The following is a 20,688-nucleotide window of genomic DNA, read 5'->3' as shown; positions in this document are numbered from 1 at the left end:
GTTTTTCTGAGGGAATGGTGGGTTTTTCTGAGGGAATGGTGGGTTTTTCTGTGGGGATGGTGGGTTTTTCTGTGAGAATGGTGGGCTTTTCTTTGGGGACTGTGGGCTTTTCTGTGGTGACACTGGGTTTTTCTATGGAAACTGTAGGTTTCTTTGTGGAGATTGTAGGGTTTTCTGTGAGGCCAGTGGTTTCAGAAGGGCCAGTGGAAGAAACTGGAGATACGGGAGGAAGCTCTGGTAGCACTTTTACTGGAAAGAAAAAAAGAATCCCTGGAGTTTAGTCAAAACCATACCACCACCCTCTTCACTGCCATCTAATTGGAGTGGGCTCCAATGGGTGACTTATTCACACCTCTCTTTCTACTCCCAAACCCCAACCTTCATCCACTCAACAAACACTAATATATGTCACATATTGTGCCAGAAATGAATAGGATATGGGTCCGGCCTTCAAGACTACAGAGGAAGGAGTTCTGGATCCAGCCCCCAAAATCCATGGCATCCAAGCCACATTCACCCAGGCAAACATCTTGAAGTGCAGGGGAAGGAGAGGTGCATTGCAGATGGAAAACAAAGCCAGCTGGGTGAGAATTCGGGCTCCAGGGAGGACTCGCATTTTAAGCAGCTCATAGAGAGAACTCCGGGGAATGGTGACCTCAGGGCACCGACCCCTTCCTGGAGCTTGGGCTTTGGTCTTACCTGGACAAGTCCCAGGATTGATCAAGATGAAACCCATAGCAACCACAAAGGCCGTGTTGCTGCCCTGGATGGTCTTGAAAATCAGCTGAAGGTGACAAGGGAGAGAGATGGAGAGAGAAACAAAAATGAATCTCCAGCAACTCTGTGATTCCGCTGGGCATAGTCTGTTCTCTGCCAAAATGTCACCTTGTTCCAGCCTCAACAGTCCAGCCCCATCCCAGCCCTTCTCACTTTCTGTAACACAAAGTTCCCCTTTTCTCGGCTCTCTTTCCAGCTTTCCACCTCTTCAGCACTGGTGGCACCCCCAGATCCCAGGCATTGGCCCTCTCACCCCACACAGATAGGACCCCCGCCTCCGTCTCTCACCTGCATGGGCTGTTGGTGTCCTGAGGGGATGGTGACGGAGGTGTTCTGCCAGTAAGGGCGCTGAGATCCCACGTGTTTCCAGAGAGGAATCGGGGGGCTCCCCGCAGGACTTCCCAGGAGGAGTTCGAGCATAATACCCTCCCCAAGGCCATACATGTGGTATGCGAACTCCACGCAGATGTCACCCAGGGCGCAGAAGGGCCGGCTCACCAGTCTGACTGACTGCCCTGCCTGGGAGAACTTGTCAGCCTCGAGGTAGATATAGTGACCCCCTGGGCAAAGGAAGGGAACAGGCAAGATAAGAAACCTGCACAGGACATGCCAACTGCTGCTTTAGCAAAGCTTTGCCTTCTGAACGGGAATCTGAGCAAACACTCAAATTCCCCAGGTCGTAGCATTATTTTTTCTGTTCATTTTAGACATCTAACTAAAGAAGCTGGGGTCACAAAGAAAGGGAAAAGTGGCCAGGCACAATGGCTCATGCCTGTAATCCCAGCACTTTGGGAGGCCGAGGCCGGCAGATCACGAGGTCAAGAGATCAAGACCATCCTGGCCAACATGGTGAAACCCCGTCTCTACTAAAAATACAAAAATTAGCTGGGCGTGGTGGCACGTGCCTGTAGTCCCAGCTACTTGGCAGTCTGAGGCAGGAGAATCGCTTCAACTCCGGAGGTGGAGGTTGCAGTGCACCGAGATCACGCCACCGCACTCCAGCCTGGCAACAGAGTAAGACTCCATCTCAAAAACAAAAAGGGAAAAGCAAACCAGCAACCTAGATTACATTCATTAATGTCGTGTGTGTGTGTGTGTGTGTGTGTGTGTGTGTGTGTGTGTGTGTGTATTGTTTTTTTGAGATGGAGTCTCACTCTGTTGCCCAGGCTGGAGTGCAGTGACATGATCTCAGCTCACTACAACCTCCACCTCTCAGGTTCAAGTGATTCTCCTGCCTCAGCCTCCCAAGTAGCTGGGATTACAGGTGTGTACCACCGTGTCTGGCTAATTTTTGTGTTTTTAGTAGAGGCGGGTTTTCACCATGTTGGCCAGGCTAGTCTCGAACTCCTGGCCTCAAGTGATCCACCCGTCTCAGCCTCCCAAAGCACTGGGATTACAGGTGTGAGCCACTGTGCCCCACCCTCATTATTGTCTTTTTTAAAAATTATTTCTTTATATATACATATGTGTATATATATGTGTGTATATATATGTGTGTATATATATGTGTGTGTGTGTGTTTATATATGTGTGTATGTGTATATATATATATATATATATATATATTTTTTTTTTTGGAGACGGAGTCTCGCTCTGTCGCCCAGGCTAGAGTACAGTGGCGTGATATCGGCTCACTGCAAGCTCTGCCTCCTGGGCTCACGCCATTCTCCTGCCTCAGCCTCCCAAGTAGCTGGGACTACAGGCACCCGCCACCACGCCTGGCTAACTTTTTGTATTTTTAGTAGAGACGGGGTTTCACCATGTTAGCCAGGATGGTCTCGATCTCCTGACCTTGTGATCCGCCCTCCTCGGCCTCCCAAAGTGCTGGGATTACAGGTGTGAGCCACCGCGCTTGGCCTCTTTTTATATATTTTTAAGACAGAATCTCACTCTGTTGCCCCGGTTGGAGTGCAGTGGTGCGATCTCAGCTCACTGCAGTCTCCACCTCCTGGGGTCAGGCAGTTCTCCTGTCTCAGCCTCCTGAGTAGCTGGGACTACAGCTGCACACCACCACTCCCGGCTAATTTTTACATTTTTTTTTTAGTAGAGTCAGGGTTTCACTATGTTGCCCAGCTGGTCTTGAACTCCTGACCTCAAGTGATCCACCTGCCTCAGCCTCCCAAAGTGCTGGAATTAAAGGCGTGAGCCACCATGCCTGGCCTATTTTTTATTTTTATTGTTTAGAGACAAGGTCTCGCTCTGTTGCCCAGGCTGGAGTGCACTGGTTCAATCACAGCTCATTGCAGCCTTGACTTCTGAGCTCAAGCGATCCTCCCACATCAGCCTCGCAAGTAGGTGGGACCACAAGCACACACCACCACATCTAGCTAATAAAAAAAAAATTTTTTTTTTCTAGAGATGGAGTTCTCACTATGTTGCCCAGGCTGAGCTCAAACTCCTGGTCTCAAGCAATCCTCCCGCTTCGGCCTCCCAAAGTGCTGGAATTGCAGGCATGAGCCACTCATAAACGTCTAGACTGAAAATGAGGTGGTGGGTTTTGAAGCCTGGCCTCCATGAAGTGAGATGCCTGGGTTTTCTCAGGATTTCAGTGACCTCCCCCACCCCCCCGAGAATCTTTAAGTTACTGTGCTATCTCCGCGGTTCTGGTACCATGGCAACTTCCAAATAAACACCGGTGGACTTATCTTCCCACCGCCTGAAACAACTTCTCCCATCAGTCACAGCAGCCAGCCCGCTACCTGGGAGCAGACTGAGTGATTTCTTGGCGCGAGCACTCCTCAATCTCCTCACCTGCATTAGGGAAACCTCCCGCAGGGCCCATGCCATGGACGGGTCCATTTTTAGGTCCAAGGGCCCAGTGTCCACCATCCCCGGAAGTCTGGACCCAGTCACTGAAGGGATGGGCGTTGTCTTCAAAGTCACATTGAGGAAAACTCTCTGGGGGATCAAAATAGGATATTTGAGCAAGTTGAGTGACGCTCTCCAGCCCTCCCCCAGACCACCCCAGATTCTGAGAGATCCAGGCCTCTCAGGGCCTGCTCTCACCCCCACAAGGAGCAATGCTGGTTGCATCAACTGCCACAGCTGGCTCAGGGGTCTTTCCAAAAACGCCCACCATGGCGAACTGGAAAGAAAGGGAGGTGGGCCGGGAGTGAGCACACAGCCCACACCCCTAAGCCCCTGATCTGACTCGACTCCATTCCAGGACCCAGAATCCCTACTCCCTGTGCCCAGACCCTCAATTCAGTTCTTTCTTTTTTTTTTTCCCAGACAGAGTCTTGCTCTATTGCCCAGGCTGGAGTACAGTGGTGCGATCATAGCTCACTGCAGCCTTGACCTCCAGGGCTCAAGTGATCCTCCCACCTCAGCCTCCCTAGTAGCTGGGACTACAGGCACACATCACTGTGCCCGCCTAATTTTTGTATTTTTTTGTAGAGATGGGGTCTTGCTATGTTGCCCAGGCTGGTCTTGAACTCCTGTCCTGAAGCAATCCTCCCTCCTCAGCCTCCCAAAGTATTGGGAATACAAGCATGAGCCACAGCACCAGGCCCCTCAATTTATGTCAACATTGAGTGTGCCTACCATGTGCAAGGACCTGACCCCTTGCTTCTCTGTGCCTGTATCCGTCCCACGGCTATGTAATTGACAGAAACAGCCTGCCATTTGGGCCCAGGTTGTCCTGAGAAGAGAGTGTGTTTCCGGATACTCCCTGCAGTGAAAGGAATTGGAAGCAGAAGTGAGCTTAAGGGGACTGGGAAATGACTTTGAACTATACCCAGGAGGATGAGGAGCAGAGGGTATAGTTGGGGACTATTACCACCAAATGAAAGCACAATCTTCTTTTTTATTTTATTTATTTATTTATTTTTGAGATGGAGTCTTGCTCTGTTGCCCAGGCCAGAGTGCAGTGGCACTATCTTGGCTCACTGCAACTTCTGTCTCCCAGGTTCAAGCAATTCTCCTGCCTCAGCCTCTTGAGTAGCTGAGATTACAGGCACGTGCCACCACACCTGGCTAATTTTTGTATTTTTAGTAGAGACAAGGTTTCTCTATGTTGGCCAGACTGGTCTCAAACTCCTGACCTCAGGTGATCCACCAGCCTCAGCCTCCCAAAGTGCTAGGATTACAAGCATAAGCCACCGTGCCAGGCCAGCACAACTTTCTTTTTTATTTGAGACAGAGTCTCGCTCTGTCACCAGGCTGGAGTGCAGTGGCGAGATCTCAGCTCACTGCAACCTCCGCCTCCCGGGTTCAAGCGATTCTCCTGCCTCAGCCTCCCATGTAGCTGGGACTACAGGCAGCTAATTTTTGTATTTTTAGTACAGACAGGGTTTCACCATGTTCGCCAGGATGGTCTCGATCTCCTGACCTCGTGATCCGCCTGCCTCGGCCTCCCAAAGTGCCCTCCCAGCCATGATTTCCACTTCATGGAATAATCTCGCACATATTCCAGACCTCCCTAGACTCTGAGGGATGCCCCATGTTTTCCCATCAAGCCAATCCTGGGAGATGCGCCCAGGTCAGTGTAAATCCCATGAATTATCCGCTCTAACCCAAGACTGAAGCATAAATGTGGAGGGCTGCACCAGGAGACTGGCCCCGGAGGATGTAGTGGAAGGAAAAGCTCAGACAGCCGGAGGACGGGCTCACGGGACTCAGGAGGACGGCTTTCTGCCCAGGTCTTGCATTCTTGGGGTCCAGGAGCATGAAGCGGCCACCTGTGAAGCAAAAGGCCAGGGAACTGGGGTGGATGGAATTGAGGGAAGATGGCAGCAGAGATAGGGCCCTGAGGAGGCTGGGGACTTGTCCCTGGGGAGCCCCAACAGCAGCCTAGAATCGGGCAGCGCCGAGGTGGTCCTATCCCAACTGACTGAGGTCTTCAACTTTCCCAGAAATGCTTGGGATGGGTGAGGACCCAGCGCTGCCATGGGAAGCGCCAGACACCTTCTCCAAAGCAGCAACTAGAACTTTGTCCTTTGGGTGCTCTTTGTTGTTGTTGTTTTTGTTTTTGAGACAGTCTCACTCTGTCACCCAGGCTGGAGTGCAGTGGCGCAATCATGGCTCTCATGGTTCACTGCAGACTCAACCTCCCCGGGCTCAGGTGATCCTCCCGCCTCAGCCTCCTTAAGTAGCTGGGACTACAGGTGTGCGCCACCACACCCTGCTAATTTTTGTATTTTTTTTGAAAAGATACAGTTTCACCACATTGCCCAGGCTGGTCTTGAACTCCTAGGCTCAAATGATCCGCCCACCTTGGCTTCCCAAAGTGCTGGGATTACAGACATGAGCCACCACGTCTGGCCTGGGTGCTAACTCTTAAGGTCCACTAGAGTCATAGCCTATTCCTTTTCTTTTTTCCTTTTTCTTTTTTGAGACAGGGTATGGCTCGGTTACCCAGGCTAAAGTGCAGTGGCACAGGTCTCAAACTCCTAGGCTCAAGCAATCCTTTTGCCACAGCCTCCCGAGTAGCTGGGACTCCAGGTTTGGACCACTATGCCCAGCTAATTTTCTTTTTTTTAAGAGATGGGGTCTCACGATGTTGCCCAGGCTGGTCTTGAATTCCTGGCCTCAAGCAATCCTCCCGCCTTTGCCTCCCAAAGTGCTAGGATTACAGGCTTGAGCCACTACACCCGATTGCCTCTTCCTTTTCTTTACCCGCTGGACATAACCTATTCACACAAACTGGTGAGAGATACAGTGGCTCTGACACACACGAGCAGGCGGCAAACCCCCTCTCACCCAACACCACCTCGGCCTCCAGCTCAGACAGCCAATCACGTGGACCTCGCTAGGTGACGCAACTGGTAGCGAAGAAGAAAATGTAAGCGGCTGCCAACTCCTGGGGAGCGCGCTCGCGTGCGTGCTCGCGCCCGAGTCCCAGGGAGTCTTGCCTGGCGCGCGCTCACTGCTGCGGAAAGTGGGATCCTGAGCGGCCGCGAAGAGGCTGGAATGGCGGGAATGGGCGGGAGGAAGAAGAAAGGAAACAACCGGGAAGGAAGAGGGAAGGGAAAGGAAAGGAAGTGGGAAAATGGTGAAAGAAAAATCAAGGAGACGGCGCGGTGGCTCACGCCTGTAATCCCAGCACTTTGGGAGGCCGAGGCGGGCGGATCACCTGAGGTCAGGGGTTCTAGACCAGCTTGGCCAACATGGCGAAATCCCGTCTCTACTAAAAGTACAAAAATTAGCCGGGCGTGATGGCGGGCATCTGTAATCCCAGCTACTCGGGAGGCTGAGGCAGGAGAATCGCTTAAACCCGGGGGGCGGAGGTTGCAGTGAGCTGAGATCGCGTCACCGCACTCCAGCCTGGGCGACAGAACGAGACTCTCAAAAACAAACAAACAAACAAAAAAACCAAGGAGACCTATGAGATACAGAAGAGGAGAAATGGGAGAAAAAGAAGTGAAAGGTGAAGAAAATATAAGGAAGCGAGCAAGATGGAAAAGGAAAGGGAGAGAAAGGAAAAACAAAAAGCCAACCAGCATTTACTGAAGCTGCTGGGCGCGGTACACGGTGCTAAATGCTGAGGGGTTGCAGAGAGATCTGGTCGGCTTTCAGTGAAGGTGGGGCCAGGGCTTCTTAAGGCCTTATTTATTTATTTATTTATTTATTTATTTATTTATTTATTTTTATTGAGATGGAGTCTCACTCTGTTGCCCAGGCTGGAGTGCAGTGGCGCTGTCCCAGCTCACTGCAACCTCCGCCTCCCGGGTTCAAGCAATTCTCCTGCCTCAGCCTCCCGAGTGCTGGGATTACAGGCGCACACCACCAAGCCCAGCTAATTTTTTGTATTTTTAGTAGAGACGGGTTTCGCTATGTTGGCCAGACTGGTCTCGGACTGCTGACCTCAGGTGATCCACCTGCCTCCGCCTCCCAAAGTGCTGGGATTACAGGCATGAGCCACCACGCCCGGCCAGGGCCCTTCTAGAAGACAAAGTTTAGGCAGCAGGAAAGATCAGAGACAGGAGTGCAGGAGTCCGAGTGGACACTGATGGAGTGGAGACAGGAAAAGATGGGGAAGAACAGAAAAGAAGATACGGCAGAGGCAGGAGGATCACTTGAGGCCAGGAGTCCGAGACCAGCCTGGGCAACATAGCAAGACCCCATCTTTACAAATAAAGAAAATAAAATAAAATGTGGAAATGGTAAGGTGGAAGGGAGGAAATGGATTGAGAAATGATAAGTATTAAGGGAAAAGAAGAACAAAGAGATACAGGCTGGGCGTGGCAGCTCACGCTTATACTTCAAGCACTTTGGGAGGCTGAAGCAGGAGGATGGCTTGAGGCCCAGAGTTTGAGACCAGCCTGGGCAATGTAGCAAGACCCCATCTCTATTTTTATTTGTTTGTTTTGAGAGATAATCTCACTCTGTCACCCAGGCTGGAGTGCAGTGGTGCGATCACAGCTCACTGCCACCTCCACCTCCCAGGCTCAATCGATCCTCCCATGTCAGCCTCCCAAGTATCTGGGACTACAGGTGTGTGCCACCACACTGGGCTAATTTTTGTATTTTTTGTAGACACAAGATCTCACTGTATTTTCCAGGCTGGTCTTGAACTCCTGGTCTCAAGTGATCTGCCCACCTCAGCCTCCCAAAGTGCTGGGATTACAGGCTACTGCACCTGGCCTAGTTTTTAAACACTTTTTTTTTAATTCAAAAATAAGAATTATAAACTCAGGAAATTAGGGAGCAGAACCCTCTATGCTTGACCTACAGTGCTTGGCTCAGTGAGGGGTTGAAATGTGGGCTGTGTGAGAAGATTGAGAAAGAAACTGAATGTTGTGTGAGAGAGAAAAGGAAGAAGTCAACAGCAGAAAGAGAAAGAAGCTCAGCTGAGAGCACAGGGAGGTGGTGGAAAGAAGCTAGGGATAGACTTGGGTGCATAGAAAGAAAGAACATCAGTCGGGTGTGGTGGCTTACGCTTGTAATCCCAACATTTTGGGAAGCCAAGTGGGTGGATCACGAGGTCAGAAGATCGAGACCACCCTGACCAACATGATGAAACCCCGTCTCTACTAAAAATACAAAAATTAACTGGGCATGGTGACGCACGCCTGTAATCCCAGCTACTCAGGAGGCTGAGGCAGGAGAATCGCTTGAACCCGGAAGGCAGAGGTTGCAGTGAGCCGAGATCGTGCCATTGCACTCCAGCCTGGCAACTGAGCAAGATTCTGTCTCAAAAAAAGAAAAAGAATATTGCCTGGATTTTTGCAAAAGCTTCCTAAACAGCCTCTCTGCATTGACCCTTGCCTGTTCTCCTCAGTGGATTCTCAACACAAAAAAATCCTTTAAAAATAAGTCAGATCAAGTCACTGCTCAAAATCCTGCAAAGGCTCCCCATTCACATAGAATAGAAAAGCCACAGTCCTGACAATGGCCTTCAAGGCTCTATGTGATCTGCCTCTCCTGTGGATCTCAGGTCACCCTCTTCATGCCGGCCACATGGCTCTTTGCTGTGCCTCGATCCCCTCCTTCCCCTACAGCCCCACTGCTACCTCAGGACCTTTTCACAGCTGGCCCCTCAGCCTGGAATGTCCTCTGCTGCTACCTCACCTTTTTCAAGTTTGTGCTCAAATGTGTCCTGAATGTGACCTACTCTGACCAGCCTATTTAAAATTGATAACTCGCCCAGGCACAGTGGCTCAACACCTATAATCCCAGCACTTTGGGAGGCCGAGGTGGCTGGATCACCTGAGGTCAGCAGTTCAAGACCAGCCTGGCCAACATGGCAAAACCCCGTCTCTACTAAAAATACAAAAATTAGTTGGGCGTGGTGGTGCACACCTGTAGTCCCAGTTACTCAGGAGGCTGAGGTAGGAGAATCAATTGAACCCAGGTGGCGGAGCTTGCAGTGAGCCGAGATCGAGCCGCTGCACTCCAGCCTGGGAGACAGAGCGAGACTCTGTCTCAAAAATAAATAAATAAAAATAGAGATGGGGTCTTGCTACATTGCCCAGGCTGGTCTCAAACTCTGAGCCTCAAGCCATCCTCCTGCTTCGGCCTCCCAAAGTGCTTGAAGTATAAGCGTGAGCTGCCACGCCCAGCCTGTATCTCTTTGTTCTTCTTTTCCCTTAATACTTATCATTTCTCAATCCATTTCCTCCCTTCCACCTTACCATTTCCACATTTTATTTTATTTTCTTTATTTGTAAAGATGGGGTCTTGCTATGTTGCCCAGGCTGGTCTCAGACTCCTGGCCTCAAGTGATTCTCCTGCCTCTGCCGTATCTTGGAGCACTTGGCTCCAAACTTGTTTGACTTTTTATTTTCCCAGTGGCATCGCTCACTTTATAACTATATTTACTTTGTGTTGGTAACTGTCCCCTGCCACCCCACCCTACTCTTCCTTGTCTGTTTTCTTTTTCTTTTTTTTTTTTTTTGAGACAGAGTCTCGCTATGTCACCCAGGCTGGAGTGCAGTGGCGCAATCTCGGCTCACTGCAAGCTCCGCCTCCCGGGTTCACGCCATTCTCCTGCCTCAGCCTCCCCGAGTTGCTGGGACTACAGGCGCCCGCCACCACGCCCGGCTAATTTTTTTTTGTATTTTTAGTAGAGACGGGGTTTCACCGTGGTCTCGATCTCCTGACCTCGTGATCCACCCGCCTTGGCCTCCCAAAGTGCTGAGATTATAAGCGTGAGCCACCGCGCCCGGCCCTTGTCTGTTTTCTGCACTGGTGTATCTCAAGTGCCTAGCTAGGACAGCACCTGGCATATTGTAGGTGCTCAGTATTTCTTGAATGAATGAAGAATGAAAGGAGCCTGAAGCAATGGCTCATGCCTGTAATCCCAGCATTTGGGAGGCTGAGGCAGGTGGACCACTTGAGGTCAGGAGTTCGAGACCAGCCTGACCAACATGGTGAAACCCTGTCTGTACCAAAAATACAAAAATTAGCCGGGCGTGGTGGTGCACGCCTGCAGTCTCAGCTACTTGAGAGGTTGAGGCAGAAGAATTGCTTAAACCCAGGAGGCAGAGCAGAGATCACTCCACTGCACTCCAGACTGGGTGACAGAACGAGACTCTGCCTCAAAAAAAAAAAAGAAGAAGAAGAATGAAAGGTGCCAGAGAAAGGAGATGAGGAGCTGGCTGTATTGGGTCTGCCAGGTAGAGCTTGTAGGGCGGTGGTGAGGGAGGCTGGCTGGGTGCTTGAAATCAGCTTCCTGCATGAAACTTGAGCTGATAAGAGGCTTGAAGCTGTAGGTGTTCATGACAGACCGTCCCAGGGCAATTATCATAGGGTGCTTGGTGCCCAGAAAGTTGAGGGACAGAAGCATGGCCGCTACTCACTACCAGGGCTAGAGAAGTCGCCATCAGGCCCCACGCCTGGCCTTCCTGACGACCCTTTCTTCTGAGTCCACTTGGCCCCGGAGGCAGTTGGGATCCAGGTCCAGTCACAGAGGTCATTTGGAATGTCAAAGCTGCATGTTTGCATCATACGGACTGAGAGGAAAGAAAGAAGGGAAGATATAATGTTTTATTCTTTTTTAGAGACAGGGTCTCTGTCACCCAGGCTGGAGTACAGTGGTGTGATCATAGCTCACTGTGGCCTCGAACTACTGGTCTCAAGCGATCCTCCCACCTCAGCCTCTTGAGTAGCTAGGACTACAGGTGTGCGCCACCATGCCTAGCTAATTTTTAAAAGGTTTTTGGCCGGGCGTGGTGACTTACGCCTGTAATCCCAGCATTTTGGGAGGCTGAGGTGAGTGGATCACCTGAGGTCAGGAGTTCTAGAAGAGCATTGCCAACACAGTGAAACCCCGGCTCTACTAAACATACAAAAATTAGCCAGGCATGGTGGTGGGCACCTGTAATCCCAGCTACTTGGGAGACTGAAGCAGGAGAATCATTTGAACCCAAGAGGCGGAAGTTGCAGTGAGCCGAGATCGCGCCACTGCACTCCAGCCTGGGTGACAAGTGAAATTCCATCTCAAATAAATAAATAAATAAATTCTTTTGTAGAGATGGGGGTCTCCTTATGTTGCCCAGGCTGATCTCAAACTCCTGGCCTCACACCATCCTCCCACCTTGGCCTCCCAAGGTGCTGGGATTACAGGCCTGAGCCACTGTGCTGCGCGGAGACCTCTCTTCAGGCGTGGCTGCTTCCAGAGTCAAAGCCCTACAAGCTCTACCTGGCAGACCCAATACAGCCAGCTCATCTCCTTTCTCATTCTTCTTTTTTTTTTTTTTTTTTTTGAGATGGAGTCTCGCTCCATCGCTGAGGCTGGAGTGCAGTGGCACGATCTCGGCTCACTGCAAGCTCCATGTCCCGGGTTCACGCTATTCTCCTGCCACAGCCTCCCGAGTAGCTGGGACTACAGGCACCTGCCGCTGCACCCGGCTAATTTTTTGTATTTTTAGTAGAGACGGGGTTTTACCGTGTTAGCCAGGATGGTCTCGATCTCTTGACCTCGTGATCCGCCCGCCTTGGCCTCCCAAAGTGCTGGGATTACAGGCGTGAGCCACTGCGCCCACCCTGGATCCTCTTCTTGTTGTGCAAGGGCAGAGAGAAAAGGGTCTGAGGGCAGGTGGGAGGAGGAGGGACAGGGACTCACCGCGATTGCAGGAGCCCCGGCGGATAGAGAGGGCGTCCAGAGCAATGTCCAGGTAGGCAGTGCTACCCCGTGTTCCCTCAAACATCAGCTGCAAGAGGATAAAGGGACCCCAACCCCATGAGCCCCTCAGCCAGGCCTCCTGGCTCCTAGTTTCCTTCCTGAATTCAGATGGCTTGGCCCCCACAATCCTTTTTTGCCATACCCCCACCCCCAGGCTCTCCAACACCCAGACACCCCCCCGAGGTCCCACAATTTGTCCCCGGCCTTACCCGGGTGGGCAGGGTGAACCCTGCAGGCACAGTGACGGTGGTGGGCATCCAGGAGGGTCTCTGGGTGTTCCGGTGTTTCCAGAGCACATCGGGGTGGCGGCCCTCTTCACCCGAGAGCAGCAGCAGCCTGAGCTGGGCGCCGCAAGACAGCCCGAACATGTGGTAGGCAAAGTGCACACAGAGGGGGCCTTGCTCCCATAGGTCCGGGCTGCGCAGGTGGGCCACTCCCCCACGGTTGAAGCTGTTCGATTCCATATGCAGATAGCTGCCCTCTGGGGGAGGCAGAGCCCAGGACACTGAGGCCCAGCCACCTCTGAGGGCTGTCCCCACCCATCCCCTTCTCAGAGCCCAGGCATCCAGGTCTGGCGGCCTCCTTTCTCTCTCCATCTAGCCACCCCTGCCTCCCAGCTGCCTCCCTGCTCATGGTCCCCCGGAAACCATAGCCCCTCATCTCCTTTGGGGTACCCCCCGGGGGGCCCGATGGAGCCAGTGGGAGAGGGCCCACTGGCTTGAACCCAGTCTCCATCATCTGTGGACACTTGGGACCAGTCACAGAGGGGTTTGGCATCATCCTCAAAATCACACTGGGTGAGGACGTCTAGGAAGAATGGGTCACTGTGAGGTTTCAGAAAGGGCAGGGGCAGGGCCCAGAGCCACACTAGGAGATGGAAGTAGCAAGATTGCTACACTTAGAGAAAGCTGCCATGAAATCAGCCGGGTGTGGTGGCGCACACCTGTAGTCCCAGCTACTCAGGAGGCTGAGGCAAGAGAATCGTTTAAACCCGGGAGGCAGACTTTGCAGTGAGCCAAGATCACACCACTGCACTCCAGCCTGAGCGACAGAGGGAGACTCCGTCTCAGAAAAAAAGAAAAGAAAAAGAAAGCTGTCGCAAAGACTTGGGGTCCAGAGCAGAAATTGTTTGTTTGTTTTTTCTAGAGATGGAGTCTTACTATGTTGCCCAGGCTGCTCTCAAACTCCTGGCCTCAAGCCATCCTCCCACCTTGGCCTCCCTAAGTGTTGAGATTACAGGTGTGAGCCACAGTGCCCGGCCCAGAGCAGAGATTTGAAAGAGAGAATCTTTTAGGAGAAATTCGGGGCTGGGAGAGTGGACAGAATGACAAGGTCCGGGGTCATGAACTGAGGTTGGAGGGCTGGACGTGGCCTTGGCGGGACACGTTTTGTAGTCCTGGCTGATGCCCAGAGGGGACTGGAGGTGGCTACTCCTGCTAGGAACTCAGGGACTGGCGTTCTGGTGGCAGAATGTGGGTTTGGAGGAGGGAGGAGAAATCTTAGCACTCCTGGTTTCCAACTCACAGTTGTTCCTAGAGCTGCGAACGACCAGCTTCCGGTCTGGAGGCTTCTCTCTCCTTGGGGGTGGTTTGAAGAAAGTAAAAATGCAACTCTTGTCATCATTAAGAATTATAAGACTCAGTGACTGTGAGCTTTCTGAGTGGTCATGTAAGGATGATCAGTGTTTATGCAGTGAATGTGTGTGACTTGACTTTTTTTCTTTTCTTTTTTTTTTTTCTGGCACCCAGGCTAGAGTGCAGTGGTGCAATCACAGCTCACTGCAGCCTCAAACCTGGGCTCCAGCAATCCTCCCACCTCAACCTCCCCAGCAGCTGGGACTACAGGAGCATGCCACCAGGCCCAGCTAATTTATTTTTATTTTTTATAGAGATGGAGTCTTTCTATGTTCTACAGGCTGGTCATGACCTCCTGGCCTCATGCAATCCTCCCACCTTGGCCTCCCAAAGTGCTGGGATTACAGGTGGGAGCCACTGTGCTCAGCCCTCTATTTTTTGTTGTTGTTGAAGTTCTACTTGTTCAAATTCTCCCAAACACACTGCAGGACACCAAGACATCCATCTTTTTTTTTTCTTTTGAGACGGAGTTTCGCTCTTGTTGCCCAGGCTGGAGAGCAATGGTGCAATTTCAGCTCACTGCAATCTCCGCCTCCCGGGTTCAAGTGACTGTCCTGCCTCAGCCTCCCAAGTAGCTGGGATTATAGGCATGTGCCACCATGCCTGGCTAATTTTATATTTTTAGTAGAGACAGGGTTTCACCATGTTGGTCAGGCTGGTCTCGAACACCTGACCTCAGGTGATCCACCCGCCTTGGCCTCCCAAACTGCTGGGATTACAGGGGTGAGCCGCCACGCCCGGCCTGTCATCCGTCATTTCTTCGCAGCCTCGTACTTAAGTCTGTCTCATCAGCTGGGTCCACCCTGGGTCTTGTCCATTTCCTGAGGGCCTGACCCCTTGATCCTTCTCTCCTAGCCTTAGATCTGTCTTCCAGCTCTGCACCTCCTCCGTCCCTTCTCACATTGTAGCCCTGTCCTGCTCCCAGAACCCGCCCCTTAATTCCAGGATCTGGGGCTGTGCGGCTCTCCCCGTTCCTGTTCAGCAGTCAAGGTCAACCCATTTCCATCCCATCGGGTTTCCCCCTTCCTCTCCACGTCTTTTTTTTTTTTTTTTTTGAGACAGAGTCTCACTCTGTCACCCAGGCTGGAATGCAATGGCATGATCTCAGCTCACTGCAAACTCCGCCTCCCAGGTTCAAGCGATTCTCCTGCCTCAGCCTCCTGAGTAGCTGGGACTACAGGTACTCACCATCACGCCTGGCTAATCTTTTGTATTTTTAGTAGAGACGAGGTTTCACCTTGATGGCCAGGATGGTCTCGATCTCCTGACCTCATGATCTGCCTACCTCAGCCTCCCAAAGTGCTGGGATTACAGGCATGAGCCACCACGCCTGGCCTCTCTCCAGGTCTTTTGTAGTTAGCCTGCTCACCCCCTCCAGCTCTGCCCTTCCATATTCCTTAAAGCCACCCTCAACTGACCCTGGTTTATCATTACCCCCTGGGCCCAGCTTACCTGAAAGGGGCAGCCCCCACCAGCAGCAGCAGAGTCCAGACTGGAGGAACCATGAGGACCCTCAGTGGTGGCTCCCAGGGGAGAGGGGAAGGGCACAGTTGGGAGCCCGGACTCCTTTTATTCCCCCCTGGCCTCCTTAGCTTGGCATCCTTCCAAGGACGCCATGAAAAATGAACAGAGAAACACAGAAAAGCTCTGGGAATTTAAAACTATGAGAGTTCAAATTTACCATCCAGTAGAAGTGTTGTAGATTGAAATAGAGGGAAATAAACTAGAGAGAAGAGAAAAAAAAAAGAAAAAGAAACAAAAAGGAAACAGGTTTGGAGGATCAATCCAGGAAGTCTAAACTCAAACGAAAGGAGTTCAAAAAGAGAGAACAAAGGAAGAGAAATTATTATTCTAAAAAGAAAAACGCACAAGAAAATATCCAGAACTAAAATATACAAGTCTCTAGATTAAAAAGGTATCCAGGGTGATGAATGCACAGAGACCCATGGAAGCACTGGATTTCAGACTATCGGGCGAAGAGAAGATCTGAAACACTTTCAGATAGAAAATAACAAGTCATATACCGAGGATCAGAAATCAACATGGCATCCAGCTTTTCAATAGCAACCATGGAGTCTAAGAGCCAGTGGAACACTGTCCGCAGAATTCCAACAGAAAACCATTTCAAACCTAAAATTCTGTAACTGGCAACGGTGGCAACTGGAGAGTTAGTTGAAGGCAGGACTGCAAACAGCCGGACTTGGTGGCTCACACCTGTAATCCCAGCATTGGGAGGCCAAGGCGGATGGATCACTTGAGGTCAGGAGTTCGAGACCAGCCTGGCCAACATGGCAAAACCCCATCTCTACTAAAAATACAAAAAATTAGCTAGGGGTGGTGGCACATGCTCATAATCCCAGCTACTCAGGAGGCTGAGGCACAAGAATCACTTGAACTTGATAGGCGGAGGTTGTAGTGAGCTGAGATCGCGAGACTCCATGTCAAAAAAAAAAGAAAAAAAGGACTGCAAATGCCTATTGGCAAATCACAGAGAAAGATAGGTCACAGAGGAAGAGATACAAACAGGCAGCAAACATTTGAAAAGCTGTTCTGCTTCACTAGTAATAAGGGAAATGCTAATCAAAACTACGACTCTTATATTAACCAAAAAAAAAAAAAATTTTTTTTTTTTTTTTTTTTGAGACAGAGCCTTGTTCTATCACCCAGGCTGGAGTGCAGCAGCATGACTTGGCTCACTACAGCCTCAACCCCCGGGGGTCAGGTGATCCTCCCATCTTAGCCTCTGGAATAGCTGGGACTACCCACACATGCCACCAAGCCCAGCTAATTTTTGTATATTTTGCAGAAACGGGGTTTTGCCATGTCGCCCAGGCTGGTCTTGAACTTCTGGCCTCAAGCAGTCTGCCTGCCTTGGCCTTCCAAAGTACTGGAATTACAGGTGTGAGCCACTGTGCCCAGCCGACAAAAATTTGAAAGATCGGTAGTATGGAGTGTTGGACAGGATGCAGGTAGATACGAACTCAGTGATGATAAGACTGTAGGTTGGTGGCCAGGTGCAGTGGCTCATGCTGGTAATCCCAAGTGCTTTTTGGAGGCCGAGATGGTAGGACCGCTTGAGGCTAGAGACCAGCCTGGGCAAAACAGTGAGACCCTGTCTCTACAAAAAATTTAAAAATTAGGCCGGGCGCGGTGGCTCACGCTTGTATTCCTAGCACTTTGGGAGGCCGAGGCGGGTGGATCACGAGGTCAGGAGATCGAGACCACGGTGAAACCCCGTCTCTACTAAAAATACAAAAAAAATTAGCCGGGTGTGGTGGCGGGCGCCTGTAGTCCCAGCTACTTGGAGAGGCTGAGGCAGGAGAATGGCGTGAACCCGGGAGGCAGAGCTTGCAGTGAGCCGAGATTGCACTACTGCACTCCAGCCTGGGTGACAGAGCAAGACTCCGTCTCAAAAAAAAAAAAAAAAAAATTTAAAAATTAACCAAGCATGGCAGTATGTGCCTGTAGGTCCCAGCTGGTTGTGAGGTTGAGGTGGGAGGACTTAGGCGTTCGAGGCTGCAGTGAGCTGTGATCAAGCCACTGTACTCCAGCCAGAGCAACAGAGCGAGACCCTGTCTCAAAACAACACAAAAAATGAATGTTGGTGAAAACTTTTTTTTTTTTTTGAGACAGTGTCTCACTCTGTTGCCTAGGCGGGAGTGCAGTGGTGCCATCACAGCTTACTGCAGTCTCAACCTCCCAGGCTCAAGCAGTCCTCCCACCTCAGCCTCCCAGGGTAGCTGGGATTACAGGCACGAGCCACCATGCCTAGCTAATTTCTGTTTGTTTGTTTGTTTGTTTGTATTGTAGAGATAGGGTCTCACTATGTTGCCCAGGCTGGTCTCAAACTCCTGGGCTCCAGTGATCCGCTTGCCTCAGCCTCCCAAAGTGCTGAGATTACAAACATGAGTCACTGTGCCCAGCCAGTGAAAACTTCTTAGAAGGCGTTTGTTTTTTGGTTTGTTTGTTTGTTTGCTTGTTTGTTTTGGGGGAGGAGTCTCGCTCTGTCACCCAGGCTAGAGAGCAATGGCACAATCTCAGCTCACTGCAAACCTCCGCCTCCCGGGTTCAAGCAATTCTCTTGCCTCAGCCTCCCAAGTAGCTGGGATTACAGGCATGTGCCACCACACCCGGCTAATTTTGTATTTTTAGTAGAGATGGGGTTTCATCGTGTTGGTCAGGCTGGTCTCGAACTTCTGACCTCAGGTGATCCACCCCCCCCTTGGCCTCCCATAGTGTTGGGATTACAGGTGTGAGCCCCATGCCTGGCCAGAAAACTTCTTAGAAGGCATTTGACAATGACTGTTGAACTTTCAAATGTGCATTATCTTTGACCTAACATTTCTAGGAATCTTGCTACAGAAATACATGCATTTTGCACAAATTTGCGAATACCTGAAGATGTTAATTGCAATGTTGTTTACAATAGGAAAAATTATCATCATAAATATTTATCAGTAGGTATGTAATTGGATCATATTAAGAAATAGCTGGAGGCCAGGCACGGTGGCTCACGCCTGTAATCCCAGCACTTTGGGAAGCCGAGGTGGGCAGATCACTTGAGGTCAGGAGTTCGAGACCAGCCTGACTAACATGGTGAAACTCCGTCTCTACTAAATACAAAAAATTAGCTGGGCATGGTGGTGCATGCCTGTACTCCCAGCTACTCGGGAGTACAGTACTAGGCAGGAGAATTGCTTGAACCTGGGAGGCAGAGGTTGCAGTGAGCCAAGATCGTGCCATTGTGCTCCAGCCTGGGCAACAAGAGCAAAAATCTGTCTCAAAAGAAAAGAAAAAGAAAAAGGAAAAGGAAAAGGAAAAGGAAAAGGAAAGGAAAAAGGAAAGGAAAGGAAAGGAAAAGGCAAGGCAAGGCATGGTGGCTTGTGCCTGTAATCCCAGAATTTTGGGAGGCCAAGGTAGGAGGATTCCTTGAGCCCAGGAGTTTGAGACCAGCTGGGGCAACATAGCGAGAACCCACCCTCTACACAAAAAATACAAAAATTATCTAAGCATGGTGGTGCACACCTGTAGTTCCAGCTACTCAGAAGGCTGAGGCGAGAGGGTCGCCTGAACCCAGGAGTTCAAGGCTGCAGTGAGCTATGATTGTACCACTGCACTCCAGCCTGGGCAACACAAGGAGACCATTTCTAAAAAGAAATAAATAGGCTGGGCACGGTGGCTCACGCTTGTAATCCCAGCACTTGGGGAGGCCGAGGCAGGTGGATCACGAGGTCAGGAGATCGAGACCACGGTGAAACCCTGTCTTTACTAAAAATACAAAAAATTAGCCAGGCGTGGTGGCGGGCGCCTGTAGTCCCAGCTACTCGGAGAGGCTGAAACAGGAGAATGGCATGAACCTGGGAGGCGGAGCTTGTAGTGAGCCGAGATCGCGCCACTGCTCTCCAGCCTGGGTGACAGAGACTCTGTCTCAAAAAAACAAAACAAAACAAAACAAACAAACAGAAATAAAAGAGAAAGAAAGCCCCTTTGCAATCCCCAGGACGCCTTCTGCCCAAATAAGGCTGAAGAGCCTCGCCATGGAATGCCAACAGAGCCCAGGCAGGGATGACATCTGAGGACTGAGAGCACCCCCCTGCCTGTTTATGTCAGACCTGGGGATATCAATGGCGTCCATCCCAAGCCCTTGTCCACCCTTCCTCCGTACCAGGTTAGCAGAGGAATCAACAGAGAGGCCAGGGCCAGGAAATGGTTAACCCAGGGAAGAGCAGCAGAAGACATTGATCACAGCCACTCCCTGTTGGGCAATAAGTCCCCTGGTAGCTGCTTTAGCTGACCTCCCTTTGGGACCACAGAGCGGGGGGTCACAGCTCCCAATCCATCTGGAAGTGGGGGTGGGGAGCTCAAGGCAGGACAGGAAAGTCGGGGAGGACCCTTGGGCCCTGTATTTTAGGGAGCCAGGAACCAGCAAGGCCCCAGAGACTGGCAACCTTGACAAGACTGGCAGCTGTGGGAACAGGTGTGAGAGACCTTGGGCTGTGGAAAATCCCTGGAGAGAACTGGAGCCCAGTCCTAAATTTGCTGTGTGTCTTTGGGAACTTTTCTCACACTCTCTGTGTCTTAGTTCCTTCCTCTGTAAGACTGGGGAGGAGGCTCAATCAGTACAGCCAAGATTTTTTTAAAGCCAGAAATCTATGATGTTGGCTGGGTGCAGTGGTTCACGCCTATAATCCCAACACTTTGGGAGGCCAAGGCGGGCAGATCACCTGAGGCCAGGAGTTTGAGATCAGTGTGGCCAACATGGTGAAACCCCGTATGTACTAAAAATACAAAATTAGCTGGGCATGGTGGTGTGCACCTGTAGTCCCAGCTACTCAGGCGGCTGAGGCAGGAGAATCACTTGAACCCAGGACGGGGAGGTTGCAGTGAGCCGAGATCGCACCACTGCACTCCAGCCTGGGTGACAGAGTGAGACTCTGTCTCAAAAAATAATAATAATAATAAAAGAAAGAAATCTATGTGTGGCAGTCACGTTTCTTTTTTTGAGACAATGTCTTGCGCTATCACCCAGGTTAGAGTTCAGTGGCTCAATTATAGCTCACTACAACCTCAGCCTCCCAAGTAGTTGGAACTACAGTCTACTTTTTAGCAGCCCAGAAAATTAAAACATTTTTTATAGAAACGGGGGTCTTGCTATGTTGACCAGGCTGGTCTTGAACTACCAGCCTCAAGTGATCCTCTCACCTTGGCCTC

General features: G+C 50.9%; 1 protein-coding gene across 1 annotated transcript in view; it reads right to left on the bottom strand.

Moving 5' to 3' along the window:
- The window catches only part of LOC116463862 (zonadhesin-like), a 62,115-nt gene extending 46,633 nt beyond the window's left edge, over window positions 1-15,482 (bottom strand). The window contains 13 exon segments of the mRNA XM_058434891.1: window positions 8-249; window positions 700-784; window positions 1,066-1,337; window positions 3,529-3,675; window positions 3,784-3,862; window positions 4,356-4,447; window positions 5,292-5,456; window positions 11,019-11,171; window positions 12,284-12,371; window positions 12,553-12,826; window positions 13,006-13,150; window positions 13,868-13,920; window positions 15,430-15,482. Coding sequence (XP_058290874.1) covers window positions 8-249; window positions 700-784; window positions 1,066-1,337; window positions 3,529-3,675; window positions 3,784-3,862; window positions 4,356-4,447; window positions 5,292-5,456; window positions 11,019-11,171; window positions 12,284-12,371; window positions 12,553-12,826; window positions 13,006-13,150; window positions 13,868-13,920; window positions 15,430-15,482 — 1,848 coding nt within the window.
- Between the last annotated feature and the right edge of the window lie 5,206 nt (window positions 15,483-20,688).

The sequence above is a fragment of the Hylobates moloch genome, unplaced genomic scaffold (genome assembly GCF_009828535.3).
Source record: "Hylobates moloch isolate HMO894 unplaced genomic scaffold, HMol_V3 SCAFFOLD_72, whole genome shotgun sequence".
Taxonomy (NCBI): domain Eukaryota; kingdom Metazoa; phylum Chordata; class Mammalia; order Primates; family Hylobatidae; genus Hylobates; species Hylobates moloch.
Note: the sequence above shows the minus strand (reverse complement) of the source record. Positions and strands in the feature narration are given on the sequence as shown.